This window comes from Neolamprologus multifasciatus, chromosome 12, assembly GCF_963576455.1.
Source record: "Neolamprologus multifasciatus chromosome 12, fNeoMul1.2, whole genome shotgun sequence".
NCBI lineage: Eukaryota > Metazoa > Chordata > Actinopteri > Cichliformes > Cichlidae > Neolamprologus > Neolamprologus multifasciatus.
The window spans coordinates 8,999,461-9,014,511 of NC_140450.1; the positions used below are offsets into that span (position 1 = coordinate 8,999,461).

The 15,051-nt window shown below is 40.2% G+C and overlaps 3 protein-coding genes across 4 annotated transcripts; 1 reads left to right on the forward strand and 2 right to left on the reverse strand.

Annotated features, from left to right (window-relative positions):
- Positions 1 to 1,626: 1,626 nt before the first annotated feature.
- Positions 1,627 to 4,202, reverse strand: hint2 (histidine triad nucleotide binding protein 2). 2 transcript variants are annotated; one of them, XM_085180086.1, is made up of 5 exons: positions 3,649 to 4,202; positions 3,432 to 3,569; positions 3,233 to 3,337; positions 1,985 to 2,057; positions 1,627 to 1,897 (listed from the first exon to the last, which is right to left on the reverse strand). In XM_085180086.1, the coding sequence occupies exons 1-5, from the start codon at positions 3,874 to 3,876 to the stop codon at positions 1,806 to 1,808; spliced, it is 636 nt and encodes a 211-aa protein (XP_085036212.1). In that variant the 5' UTR covers positions 3,877 to 4,202; the 3' UTR covers positions 1,627 to 1,805. The 2 variants fall into 2 exon arrangements, with proteins under 2 accessions (XP_085036212.1, XP_085036213.1); XM_085180087.1 differs by having other exon boundaries at positions 3,790 to 4,189.
- A 307-nt stretch (positions 4,203 to 4,509) lies between these two features.
- On the forward strand, positions 4,510 to 10,105 carry mrps30 (mitochondrial ribosomal protein S30). The gene is made up of 5 exons (XM_085180080.1): positions 4,510 to 5,119; positions 5,490 to 5,635; positions 6,061 to 6,166; positions 7,036 to 7,212; positions 9,137 to 10,105. The coding sequence occupies exons 1-5, from the start codon at positions 4,546 to 4,548 to the stop codon at positions 9,394 to 9,396; spliced, it is 1,263 nt and encodes a 420-aa protein (XP_085036206.1). The 5' UTR covers positions 4,510 to 4,545; the 3' UTR covers positions 9,397 to 10,105.
- A 144-nt stretch (positions 10,106 to 10,249) lies between these two features.
- emb (embigin) lies at positions 10,250 to 15,051 on the reverse strand. The gene is made up of 9 exons (XM_085180082.1): positions 14,943 to 15,051; positions 13,905 to 13,982; positions 13,342 to 13,525; positions 12,972 to 13,054; positions 12,658 to 12,794; positions 11,622 to 11,777; positions 11,069 to 11,186; positions 10,929 to 10,962; positions 10,250 to 10,852 (listed from the first exon to the last, which is right to left on the reverse strand). Exons 1-9 carry the CDS (start codon positions 15,013 to 15,015, stop codon positions 10,792 to 10,794), a joined length of 924 nt encoding a protein of 307 aa, XP_085036208.1. The 5' UTR covers positions 15,016 to 15,051; the 3' UTR covers positions 10,250 to 10,791.

Sequence of the window (15,051 nt, forward strand, 5' to 3'; positions counted from 1 at the left end):
TTTCAGATCTGCTTGTAGCTTTGTTTGGAGTTTCTAACAGCTATAGGCACTGGTTATATTCAGTTGCGGGATTAAGTGTCAAGCATCCAATAAGATAACAAAGCTTTGATGGGTGGGGGTATTATTAAAGTGTTTATTGTCTCAGTTAAACTTGTGATGGTGGTTATTATCACATGAAGGATGAGGCCGGTCATAGAAATAAATGATAAGACTAGATAAGATCTTTCTGGGTTTATGAGGCGATACTTTGACCTAGCAAAAAACAACAACAACAACAACGTTTTCAGCATAAGGACAACTTGTGCAAATCTGGCTTCGCCCACCCGACTTTATTGGCACATCAAGAAAAATTAGATGTCAGCAATAAAAAAGGATGCATTCCGTTAAAAAAAATCTCTTGAGTTCTTTTCTGAGATATAAAAAGAAATCAATAAGAAACGATAATGGAAAATAAATATTTAATCATTAACAGAGTCCTCTTTTAACCATCTTCTATCCTCCCTGCGCCAATAAAGGCAGGGAACACTGTTTTCTAAGCAAATATAGGGGAAAGGTTATGCTTTTGACACACAGTTACCTTGCTTACAGGAACTAAGGTCGCTGAATCATACCACCTAGTCACACCATAGCCACTCCAACTGTGACTCACAGTGGTAGTCTGGGCACAAGCCATGTGTTTGAACCATTAATCAGGGGCTTCATCAGTGCCAGCAGCCATACCGACCAGACGGACACTAAAATACACACAAAAATGAGCTGCAGGTAATGAATATTAGACTGCCTCCCTTTAAACAGGGTCCAATTTGTGATAAGACTCCACAGAGATAGTAATGGTTATTACATAATAGACCATATACATTTCTCTATTATGAAACGTCTCCAGTGGACGAACAATGCTGACTTGTGTTCAGTGGAAAGTGTGAAACAAAAATACTTAAAACATCAAACTTTTTGCAGTTTTAAAGGTTTTTCCCTTATTAACAACTACGGAAAGCTTACTACTTATTAGTGCTTTACAGCAATACAGCAAGTTCGTTCTAGGAGCAAACCATTTAACCCCTACAGGGTGTCAAATCAAAAGGCCCACACATAAGAAAGCAAATATAAAAATAACTCAAGTGTTTTAAAAGAAAACAAATACAAGTTAAAAAAGGTGTTGAGTACAGTCTGGGCAGGTCACTTGTATTTACTGTCTAGGTTTATTAGTTAATATATGCTTATATCACACATATATATTTGCAGCTCCATTCCAGAGGTTACACTATCCTGTGGGGGGTTTGCAGGAGGAGGAGGATTTTCCACTGCATGGCAACCTCAAACACTTCATTGCTGTTAAAGCATTAGTATATAATTATATATTTAATCTTATCCTAGGATTGGGCGTGGCTCCTCAGTTCATTTGCTGTCTGAAATGAGCTGTTGAGAAGGTTTGAAGAGCAGGTGGGTGAAGGAATAAACTGCCTGAAGCTGAGTGTTTCTGGGCAGAGTGAAGCATGAACTTTTCCTCTGAGAGGGATTACTCGCACATATCTGACCTCGTTGTTTTGAATCTTTGCTCTTAAATGTGAGCTGCTACCATGGTAACAGTATCCTGACTTGATTAGAGATTAAAGAACTAACTTGAGCTTTATTGTTCCATAACAGAATGTGTCTTTATTTGCAGCCATATCAAACATCAACTTCTGACTTTTCCTTTTCACACATTTTTTTTCAACATATTTACATTGACATCAGCTTTGTGTATAAACAGGTATTATGCCATTATTACTGGATTAAACTGAGACACCACAGTAAATGTGAAGCCCTTATCCTGGTGGCCATTTCATCTGTCTTCCTCCCAGGACGTGGATGTGAAGGTGGTAGACGGACTGAGCACCGTGCTTCCCGTCGTTGATCACTGGGAATTCAGTGTGGATGTAAACAAACAGTCTGTACAGTCACATTAATGTCTGGAGAATCATTAAGGTAAAATGGTCTAACTTACCCACTCTGTACCCTTCAGTCAGAGATTCTTGCTTTGCCACATTTTTGGCAACAACCAATAAATGTCCTAAGAGCTGAAAGTGGAGGAAAGGAGAGCTGAAGAGATTATTTCCAGTCGACAGGGAGCTGTAAATGAAGCAGTTATGACTTCTTAAAGATTAATAATTAGTGTGTCCGGTTACAGAGGAGACCAAACTGGATGTGAGACCTACAGCAGGCTCATCCAGCTAACTTCGGGACTGATCCTGGGATTTCTGAACTACTTCTAACATGGTAACTTGCTGTGATAGTAACCTGGACTAGAGCAAGTTACGTTCCAGATCAGTAATCATCAGGTATTAAATCAACGCCTACTGACCACTCAGATCTCCAGGAAATAGCGTCACCTTTCGTGAGGGATTCCTCAGACGTCTGTGCACATACAGTAGGAGGTTTTAAAGTTTTTTAAATATCGTCTGAAGTCTTTGTCTTTTGCACCAATAATAACAACAGACTCATACAAGAAACTATTTGTTGATTTGTTTTCTTTTTCCAGTTTTACAACAATGTTATTGCTCTATAAGTGTTACTATCAAATCCTAAAACGGAACACATATTTGTGCTTGTTGATTTTTTTATCTGATGTAGAAGTAGTATACGCCTTCTGTTTTTAGATTTCTTATTTATTCTTAGACTGTTAAACAAGGGAATCTAGATAACAACAGTAATATCTTTCTGTATATCTATCTAATCTGTGTTTGAATTTTAATCTGGACGGCTGGACTCCTTTACAACTTCCCTGCTATATTATTTTATTTACCTGATATCTATTTAGGATTATAGGTTGCTTCCCTTGAGGGAAATATGAGGCTGCAGACCAGCCCACATTTGTTGCTGGTTATTTGATGTCAACACTGCCCATTCAATGCAAAAACACTCATACTGGTTGTTACATTAGGAAAGCCAGAAAACAAAAGAACATCTGGGCATATTTAACCTGCTCTTTGGTCCAAGACCCTGGTTTAAGGCTACACTCTGGGTAGTTCTGGTTTCAAATGAGGGAAAGGTAGCGCCTTTAGTGCTTCACCTATAGATTTCTTCCAGTGTTGTGACAACAGTTTGGGGTGAGCTGGTTCCTAAATGCTCTGGAAATTAATCTTACAGACATGTCAAATAGTAAAACATAGACTTATAAAAAGAGAGCATGTGCTGCACAATCTCACTGCTCGTGACATGATCTGAGAGTCTAGACAAGAAAACACCAATTTACCTCAGCATCATCATCTTTGGCCACACTTATTCTGGGAATAGGAATCCTTGGAATAACCAGGAAGTGAACAGGCGCCTGTGGACTGATATCCCTGAATGCCAAACACTGATAAAAACAGAAAAAAAATCTTATATATGAAGGACTGAACTGCAGAAATGTAACCACAAAATGTTTATTTATGAGCTCAGACTGTGCTTACCTTTTCATCCTCATAAATGATATCTGCAGGGATGCTTTTGTCGATCACTTTGGAGAAGATGGTTGGAGCTGGGGAGCCGTACTTCTTGCTGGCCTCCTCTGCCAGCCTCACCTCGTCACTTTTGGTGCACAGGTGTCTCTGGGGTGAACGACAGACATGCATCACACATGGGAAAATCAAAAAGCTGCTTTAAGTACGTGTCGCAATGAAACCAAACCTCTTGGTGGTGGTGGGGCACTGCAGGTTCACCACAGCCACCACCAGTAGGACAGGTATTGTCAACATGCTGTGCAGCAGCTAACGAAAGGAATATGTTGACAAGAATGACAACAGGACGGTTTATTTTGATAGCAGATACCTCGCATCGACAAACATGGGGAAAACGGCTGAGCTTAGCCGCTCTCGTCCCGAACAATGGTGTCCGCAAAATCTGACGACAGTACATAGCTGGCTTTTGCAGTTTTGGTGCAAATAATTTTGTGTCTATATATTTTTAAAGGCCGAACAGCCTGTTTATTGACAAAAAAACACTGCACCTAACCAGAGCCGTTGCACCGTCCTAAAAGTCCAACTTTGACGTAGCCTTCGGGTACTCCCCTACCGTTTGGATTGCTCTTGTTGCATCAAATCTCTACTAGCGTCTGCCACCGTTTACAATAAGCTACATAGAAAATACACAGTGTAACACGAGTATGACGTTTTCGCTATAGTTTTGAATGATTTTGGTTTCAAAGTTTAGCGAACGTTTTAGATTTGTACCCATGTTTTTAGCGCGTTCAACTACAAATTCCGAAATTTCCGAGTGAACATAAAGGCACCATCGCTTACGCGACAGGGCTTCATTCAAGAGCCTCAACGTTCTCTGGCGCTAAACATAATGCTAATACAAGCTAAGCTTTATTAAATTACCCGACCATTTTATTAAATTACAAGACCACTGCCACAAGTAAATAAAATAAAATGTAATGTTCTTTAATACCGGTCTAAGTTTTGACTTATATTACTTTATGTAGGCGTTAGCATTCAGCCTGGCTCTTTTTTCCGCAAGGGGGCGCTGCTCTGAAAGACTGTTAGTTTGTGTGTCAACGAAAAGTAAAGAAGAAGTTAAGCAAACATGGCGGCCCGCACACGGCTACCCTTGCTGTTCCCCAGAAACTTGTTTCCTTTCAGAAGCCAAAAGCTTGTCCACACTGAGGTTTCGGTCAAGGAGCCAGCGTACCCTCCAATAGTCCCCTCTCTAACGGCTAAAAGTAAATCTGCGCGGCGGCGACAGATTGAGGAACAGGTGAAGAAGATATGCACCTCCTCCGTGGAGGACAAGCTGTCCCTCATCACTCGCATCCAGCGGGAGAAATTTGTAGTTTACCCTCAAACTTTCGCACGGAACGCAGACAGATGGTACCAGCACTTCACTAAAACCGCGTACATCCCGGGCCTGCCCGATAAATTCACCCCGGGCTTAGAGAAGACCACAGCCGCGGTTCCAGGAATCGACGATGATGCGTTCGCGGACATACGCTCCTTGGTGACCCGTGTGATCCTGCAAGAGCACTGGCAATTTAGGAAACGCAAGCCTTTCATGTACAGACACCAAGAGCAGGTGGTCGGACCTTTTCTGAGAAGCCTAGTGTCTGGACTCACCTACAGTTTGGCTAAATACAACCCACTACTGCAGCTGTCCAGTCTGGGTGTGTATGATGAAGTGGAACTAAAGACGCTGTAGTTAGTTAGTCTGGATACCTTCAGGAAAATAAAGGCATTCATAGTGAACAACACACAGTTATATAGCAACAAACGTTCCAAGTAGATTTGTTGTTTCGGGAAAAAACAAAACTCGACTAGAGTGGCCCATTAAAATCTGAAACTTATCATATCACAAAAGTCCAGCTTTTATTATAATAATCTTATTACTATTGCCAAATTAATACGAAGATATTAAGAAGTTTTATTGCTCAAAACAAAAAGACAAGGAGTTCCAGATAGCATGAAGTATGAGTGCCATGTTTTTCTACTTAACAATCCTAGTCCTCTAATGTTGATCTATATTTGTTTTCTTAGATCTCAGTCCCCAGGTGAACTTTTATTGGAGGAAGGGTCAGAGAATTATCCCAAAGGGACATCGGAGACGCCGGCTCGAGCCAACCAGGTTCCAGATCGACGACCGCCCACACAGTCAGATCAGAGTAACCCAACAGTTGCCTCAGGTAGGCGTCCTTTTCAGACCACAGTGATCATGTAATAGCAATAGATGCACAGTAAGCGTTTTTGTAGGCCTTGCATAGTGGGGGAAAAAAGCACACAAACCACTTAAAATGTTTTTCATTGATGTTGTCATTATATATTTAATTCTACTTTATTATAATGCTTCTCATCGCAGTGTTTTAATCCAGATTCACACATTTAAAGCATCGCTTTTTCTGCAGTTATATAGCAATTTTCTGATCTTGTCAAATACTCAATGGACTTCACTCAGTTCTGCAGCTATTTGTGTATATATTCAACATTATTACCACAAGGGGGAGTTTGGGGGAGACTGACGTTTGGAGTTTGGGGGAGACGCCCTATCTTGCAGGTTGGGCTTGCAAGATAATTTGATCAAATTACTTTTTCAAATCTTATTTACTTTTAGTTTTTGCCACTGGAAGCCTTCCATGCAGCTGAAGTTCCAGAGATCACGCTTCGTCCCAATGTGATGCCGCTGTTCAGAAGGCAGTACGACAACAACATCTTCACAGGTGAAACAATGATGTGGGTCATGCAGGCTGTGCTAGGTGGTTCTAGACATGTTTTTCAGTCTAGTGAGTACATGTTCCTGGTTAGTAAACATGATCACATTTTTTTAATCCTGATAATCTGATGGCACACAGCCACAGCACCACTATGTTTTAGCAAAAAGCCCTGTGGACACTGTGTTTCAAATCTAATCAAAACTACTTTAAGTTTGTTGACTTTGCCCTAAAATCAGACTTTGAAAAGCTGTTTTTCTTCTTTTTTTTTCCTATATTTTTTTTTTATCACTCCTGCCACCATCTTTGCTGCCACAGAGATCTCCCATAGATCTTATTTCGGGACTCTTTGAATGTCCTGTCTCCCTTTATTATAATATATCTGATTCTATTGATCAGTCATGTTTGAACAGATTTTAGTTGCAAGCTCAGTAAAACAGTCCATGTAGAGAGCAAAGGAGGTAGAAAATATATATACTGCCTAAACCCAGAGCCCCCAAAACTGGCCACTGTCCCAAAGGCTAATGCAGCAAACTGATTCGTTCCCAAATTGTAATTCTGGTCTCACTAACAGGTCATCAGGTTGATTTTTCTCATTATTTACTTATCGTAATGGTCAGCAGGGGCGCCAGTGTGGAACTAACTGGTATTTAGTAAAAGGTATAGTTTGTTTTTTGAGAACAATTATTTTAAACCCAACCTTGCTTGTTTTTAATCTTTCTGCTTCTATAGCAAAGTATGATAATAATGTAGCTGCAGGTGGTTTTATATTTGAAGTTTTCATTATCACAGAGGTTACCCAGTGTTTGGCTCATTTTTTTTCTTTATGAATCCCCTCTACTTTCTGTTTATAACAAGCCTCTCTGTTTCATTTAAAGGTGCAAAGCTACCAGACCCAGCGTGCTACGGTCACACTCAGTTCCACCTGGTGCCCGACCGATACCACAGAGACCGGATGGTTCGGCAGCAGCAGGCTGACCAAGTGGAGGTTTTCCTCAGAGCCAACGCGCTCGCCAGCCTCTTCGCCTGGACAGGAGCTCAGGCCATGTACCAAGGTGAGTTCCTAACACAGCAAAGGTGCAACAGAACTGAGATGCTGTGTTTATAAAACATTACAATACATATTTAGGGGCGATCGTGGCTCAAGAGTTGGGAGCTCGCCTTGTAATCGGAAGGTTGCCGGTTCGAACCCCGGCTCGGACAGTCTTGGTCGTTGTGTCCTTGGGCAAGATACTTCACCCGTTGCCTACTGGTGGTGGTCAGAGGGCCCGGTGGCGCCAGTGTCCGGCAGCCTCGCCTCTGTCAGTGCGCCCCAGGGTGGCTGTGGCTACAATGTAGCTTGCCATCACCAGTGTGTGAATGGGTGGATGACTCGATGTGTAAAGCACTTTGGGGTCCTTAGGGACTAGTAAGGCGCTATACAAATACAGGCCATTTACCATATTTATGTCTTCATGTAGTTGATTTACTTTGTTCGCTGTAGAGATTTAAAGACGTGTCAGAAAGTTAACAGAGCAAATGTCATTATGAAAAGCTTTTTCTTTATGTTCAAGTTGGTTTCTAAACATTTTCTAAAAAGGTCACACACTCACCAGCCACACAATAATATCCATCAACATCTATCGGCAGCATTTCAGTGCATTTAGGCATGAAGTTGCGGTCAAGAGCTGCTAAAGTTCAAACCAAGCATCAAAATGGGGAAGAAATGTGGTTTAAGTGACTTTGAATGTGGCATGGTGTCGTTCGTTGTTCCTCATACACCGGAAACTTCTGAAATTCTTAAGTCAACCCAAAGTCTTTAGCGTTTCTTAATACTAAGGATTCTGGCCTAACTATTTCCTTCAGCCTGGTCTTAGTATTTCAGAAACTGATGATCTACAAAGAAAATTCCAGTGAGCAGCTGGCTGAGGCAGGAGGAGATTGGTCAGACTGTTTCAGTTGCAACAGTAACTCAGAATCCATCAGTCTTGAACTCTGCTGTGACATTCAGGTGGTAGAGTCAGAGTACAACATAAAAGCATGGATCCATCCCACTCGGCATTAACGGTTGAGCCTGGTAGTGGTGGTAGTTTAATGATGTGGGGAATATTTTAATGGCACACTTCTTTTGGTACCATTTGAGCATCCTTTAAAAATCACAGCCTGCCTGAATATTGCTGGACGCGTCCATCCCGTTATGACCACAGTGTACCCATCTTCTGGCTGCTTCCCATCACGAAGCTCAAATCATCTCAAACTGGTTTCTTGAACATGAAAATGAATTTTCAGTGTTCAAATGGCCTCCACAGTCACCAGATATCTTTTCAATAGAGCACCATTTGGATGTGTTTGAACGGAAGATTTGCATCATGGATGTGCAGCTGACAAATTTGCAGTAGCAGTTGTGCGGTCATGTCACTATTGACCAATCTGAGAAATGTTTCCAGAACCTCGGTAAATCTATGCAATGAAGAGGCAAGCATCCACTTAGTAGCCAAGTGTACCTAATGAAGTGGCAGTGAGCGTTGTTTTGCTTTTTATTAGCCTGGCAGTGCTATAGTGTCTCTGAAATCTCTGGGTATGTGTCGACTATCATAATAATAATACTGGTTCAGAATCGTCATTGCAGCCGACCAATCACGCTCTGTGATGTCATAGCTTTGTGACTTTTGGGGGGAGAAGTTTGCCTTTTTGCAGCAAAGCTTTCTGACCAAAAGTCTGATCATGCTTCAGGTTGAAATCAATTTTCAAAAACAATAACTAAGTGTTTAACAAATGTAATCTTAAGGGGTGTCTTGACAAATCTATGACATATCCACTATGTTTAGTCTGTTTCCTCCAGAGCTGCAGAGCTAACAAAGTGACTGGTCAGTGGTATTACTCATGATGCTGCAGGAATAACGCTGATGCAGGAATATGGGATTACTGCAGTGTCTACATTTGGCTTTAAATCTGAGCGAAGGCGTAGCTCGTGTTGATGCTTCCCTCTCCCCGCTGTAGGTTTCTGGAACCACGAGGATGTCACCAGACCCTTCGTGTCCCAGGCCGTGATCACAGACGGCCACTTCTTCTCCTTCTTCTGCTACCAGCTGAACACAGTTGCTCTCTCTGTGGAGACTGACGCCAACAACCCCAGGAAAAACCTCCTGTGGGGCACAGAGAGCCTGCGACTGTACGAGAGCGTGCAGGACGGAGAGGTGGTGGGACTGAACGACAGCGTCGTCAAGCTTCTGGTTCAATTCTTCATGAATCAGCCATAGTTGGATTGTAAGGGAAGGGGTGGAAATCTTTAGGCAGATTTCACTTAAGTTTTTTGTTCTCTAAAGAGCAAGATGGGAGTGAAGTTTGCCAGTTTGTATGAAATGTAATGTTTGAAAAAAGAAGAATCTGTATTCCTGTGAAATTAAGTACTGAAAAAATACTCTGTACACATCCCTGATTATTACAGAGGCCTGAAAGATCACAATGGAAATTTGCATGTGTGTTGGTTATTATACACTGAGAGCTAAGGGAAGCATAGAAAGAAGCAATAATTTAACAAATATCTGTAGCATCTTGGGCGAATCTGTTGTGTGAATACATATTTCTGACTCCCGTCATCTCAGCCTGAGCTGCTTCTGCGACAGACGTGTTGGCGGCACACAACAAGAGTTCAAAAATATAGTAGCTTCAACACGTTTAAGTAAATTCATTAACTCCAGCCAAACTTAGCATGTCTCACACAGGCTGAGGAACGATCCGCTCTAGTTTTCTTTCTAAATGCAGTGATACAGATTTGTTTCTGACAGTCGCAGCTGAGGGTGTGTCGCCTCTCGCTGTGGTCACAGCTACAACGGTGTACATGATTGTGTGTCGTGGGACAGCTTAGCTTTTCTCCGTGGGGAACAGGAAGTGCAAAGGTTATTCAGAACAAAAAAGCATCCACTGTATTTATAGAAAAAATAATAAATGGCAGATTTTCAAAACTGACTCTTGTTATTGTTGCTTAATCCATCCTAAACTTCACGGATTTATTTTTCTGTTGACTGCTCTGCTGACGTGTTAACAGACACATTTTTGAATTGTTTCTTTAGTGCTCGGAAAATAAGTTTAAAATGATTCCAACACTGAAACGGTGGTTTGTGTGGTTTTTAATCGGCTTGTTTGCATACGGTGCAGGGAAGAAACTATGACTCTGTGACTATTCTCCTACACGTAAACGCAAAACAGATGCACAAATATGACGAATATGTGAAGATATATTTTGATTTACATGTTATTCAAGTACTGTAGATAGATTACTGCAAGGACAAAAGTCATTGGAAGCACAGTGAAAGGTTAGTCAAAGAGTGTAAGGCACTGCTACGAACCACGGAGAAGAAAAACGGGTAAAAGTCATTTGAAGTTTACGGTGTTGCCAACAAGAGAAAGTCACTTCTGTTATGAGAATGCAGAGGGGGCAAAGATGACGTGATGTGTCAAGTAAAGCGTGTCTGGGTTTCTGCACAGGAAGTCAACAGGAAACTTGTGTTGCAAACTCGAGTGTTGATTAGCTGGAAGCTGTTGCACTCTGAGTGTTGAAACAAAGTGATGCAGTTATAACAGATGTCACAATAACCGTATAAATGTTGCTAGCGTTCACTTTTAAAAATGAGTTTTAAAGCTGGCTGCAGTCTTTAAACTTGCGCTTGCCTCGTGGACGTATTACCCTCCAGCTCCTTAGCTTCTCCCTGAGGCCTGACAGGAAAAAAAGAAGTCATTCTTGGATTATGAAAACTGTATCTTAAAAGAAATACTGCTTCATTGTACTCACAGCTCGTTCTTTTGGTCGCCGTTCGGCAGATTTTCTGAGAATGAGACCGATAAATACAAGTTAAAAATAAGCTTTGTTGTAAAATGTTGCAAAAAGTATATGATAGTGATACAAATAAGAGCTGGATGATGTTTATCTACCCTCTTCTGTGTTCTTCCTGGAATGAATTTTCTCGTAGAGCAGAATGGCAGTGACCAGCACGATAACTTCAGCCAGGATGGTTAAGAAGGGTTTCAGGGGCTCAATGAAGCTGATAATCTTCATTACAGAAAGAGGAAATATTATATATCATTACTACTACTGTTTTCAGTCACATCCACAGGAAAGAAGTACAGATGTTTTATCTTATGGGATTAGTAGACCGTGCTCGTGTCTATTCTGCCAAGTAGTTTTAAAAGCTTTATATGTTTGAGTAGTTTTTGTAGTTTGAAGCTTGTGGAGTTCTCAGTGGTTCACCAGACCAATCATGACAGGCCATGATTAATAAACATAATTTTTTTATTTTTACAAAAGCAGTAACCAGTGAGTTTAAAAAAAAAATAGGATGCAAAAAGAGACTAATTATTTATTTATTATCAAACTAATAATAAATCCTGGGTCTGAATTACAAACTGCTCAGGGGCTGTACAGGTACAGAGTTCCTTTTGTTTACTGACAGCTCCCCAGTAAAAGTACGGAGGTTCAGTTACTGACCTTGAGCTCCACATGGCTCATTGAGGTGCCGATGGGGTACACCGCCCCACAGTAATAGGAGCCAGAGTCTTCATCTGTCAGGTTGTTGATCTTCAGCTTCGTCTTCCACCCTTCATTGTGGATTTCATAGCGCTGAGGCTCTTCAACAACGAGGATCTGTTCCCATATATATCAACATACATTAACAGGACAGCGTCTGGATTTTCCTGAACGACACAGTAACAACAACAAATTTAAATGTCTTTGAAGCCAAATGAGGGAAAAGAAGAATTAAAAGGAAAGATTCACGAAGCTATGCTATGATCCCATTTGACACCCAACCTGCCTCCCAACAGGAGCGTTGTAGGTTTTTGCTTTTTATTTTTTCCACTTAAAAAAATAAAATGACCCACACAACAAAAAATCTGATAAATAAATCAAGCTAAAAGAAGACCCCAGTCCATTGGGATGTTATCCATTACTGCATCACATTACAGGCACAATTAAAATATCAGTAATACTGAATTGTTATCCCATTACAAACAGCTATAACTACTAGATACTGAAAATGTGTATTAAGCATGCATAATATACACCAGGACAAGCTTTAAAAAGTATGCACACTTGCACATATTTCCCCCACTGCTACAGCACATTCTGGAAACGCATGTATTGTGTCATAAATACAGGTAATTTATCATAAGTACAAGCGCTAATGTTTCCTACCACTGTGCTTTAATGCCTGCTCGTGCTCATTTATAGGATCTTATGCAGAAAAAGACCAAACATGAGGAATATGGATAAAAGGATAAACCATCCACCTATGAACAGTAATGAAAAGGTTTACTTTGACTTTCACAAAATATGAGGGGCTGTTAAAAAATAGACACTTTGTTTAGTATAAGATAATTAAGATAAATAAGGATAATTCAAGATGTGTAACATGCAAAGCTGCTTGAGAATAAAAACATGGGAGATGAACATAAGAGATCCTACTTAAAGGAATGTCAATTAAAAATGATCAGTGACACAACTATACCGGCTCTGAGCAGCTTACCTTTTCTGTCCCATTGACTTTATACCAGGTCCAGGTTCTGGGCTCTGGTTTGGTTTCCTCCATTTTACAATAAATCACCACAAAGTCCCCCAGATAGCTGACTATCGGCTTGTCTCGCACCTCACTGATCTGTGGAGCTGGAGGAAAACGACTGAGATGATGATGCTTATGAAGACATAGCAGCACTGCACAGCCTCAGTCGAGTGTTATATATTGATATTCACTATATAGCTTGAGCAGGGACTTGAGGAGCTGATAGCAAAACAAATGAAGCTGTGAAATGTCTTGCAGAGATTCATTGTTTATTTCCTTACCTGCCAAAATAAAATCTATTCGTGCTTCAGTCCCAAAAACACAAGAGTAATTTCCAAGGTCTTGTTCACTGACAATATGGAAACTGTAAAGCAAAAGTCAAAGAGGGGTTTTAGATATTAACATAATAAATCAAATGCTCCTGTCCTCCAACTGTCTGATTACTTTAACTAAACTGTTGCCCTACTTTCATGTAAAGATAGTTACAGCTGACATGGACAGGCATGAGCTGACACTGCAGTTCTATTTAAAACCTTTTATATATTCAGGTCTTTTGATAAAACATTGTAACAGTTTTTGAGCCACTCGGAGGGGAACTGCAAAGTGGATTTTCTAAAGCTGTCAGATAAAATATGCACATGAAGTACTTACTCTTGTTTGAGAGTATACTGCTCATTCTCCAGCTGCACAGAGCGCTCACTGTCCTGAATCGTCATCCCATCTTTTGTCCAGTAAACGCTAATGTTTGGTAGTTTCTTCTGATTCCCAGTCCACGTACAGGCTAGCGTTAGATTTACAGGCTCATGCAGCTGAATTTCCTCTGTGTGATTTTCACCTGTGTGGAGTTTTTTGGAACAGTTAGAAACACACACATACACACACGTCTGGTTTGTATCTTCATGGGGACATCCCGTTGACCCTTACCCTGAACCTAACCATAGCCTAATTGTAACACTGACACTAAAGCCACATTTTGAGTGTGAAAAATGGCTTCAACCCTGTGGGGACACACACACACACACACACATATACACATACACTCAAGGCGAAATCAGGCTCTAATTTAAATCCAGCTCCACGTGGTCACAACAACATGGAAATCCTTACATCTTTGTCATAGCACACTATTTTACAAATTAAATAACTTATCAAGATGTGTTCTTTAGCCATATTTACATGAGCAGTAATAAGGAAACACAACATGCAGAAATTACCTTTAAGAACAACACTTTTTACAGTTGTTTTAAGAGCAGTGGTGGGAACCTGTGGCGCTTTGGTTGAGCCCAACGTGTCTGACAGGAAAAGAAGTAAATGTATAAATATACACAGAGTCTTTTACTGTGTGTAAATAATTCAAAAGGTACAACAGTATTTATAGTAAAAAGTAGACAATTGTTTTTAGTAACAAATATTAGTAATTGTGAAGTTTCTTTTTGTATTTAAGATATTTTTTTGCTGCATGTATAATTAAACAAAATCACTAGTTTATTTCTGTCCAATAGTTAAATAGTTTTTAAAAAAAATCAGATGTAAAGACTTGCTCATAGGAGATAAACACAATTGTGCTTAAAACCGCCTTTTCTATATATTTGCCACTAAAACAAAAATACCAATATTTTAAGGTGATTTTAAGGCAGATATCAGTGTTGCTACTTTGCTGCCGTGTGAAACAGCTCGTAACTGTCTGTGAAAAGTGTCCTCTACATAACGGCAACATGGTTGTTTCTTCATCATCTTTTCAAAGAGATGTTTTCTTAAATAAATACATAAATATCTTAAGATTGGGATTAAAATGTATTCGGACAAAAAAATGAAATAAGCACTCAGTAACTTTAAGGTTTTATCTTTTTGTCTGTTATATAGTTCTTACACTAACACACATGCACAATCGCAGAATGAAGCATAATGAGGCAACAATTAAAATCATATCTATATAAAAATCTTTTGCAAGCACGATAATTAAGTAACCTACTGTTATGATTTTTCCGTTTACATTTTATCCTATGATGATTACAAACATTTGTCTTGAGGGAAACAGTTTGAGACACATGTATACGGTGAAAAATCATAAACAATCACTACCAGTATGCTTCAAACCAAATTATGTTGCACACAATTATGTGAAAATCTTATGACATTTCGTTCTGGCCCTTACAAGGTTACGGGACCATTTGGTGGAACAGAGAAAAGGGTGAACAGAGCTTGAACACAACCACAAAACACAGCAAAAATGAAACCCAAAATTAATTTACTTGTATTGATGTGTCTGCAGCAGACGCAAAGTAGGCAGATCTGAAAAAGCAGCTGCTTCCAGGAGGCTGACATGGTTATCGTCCCTCTGTCTTCTCTGTGAGCAGGTTC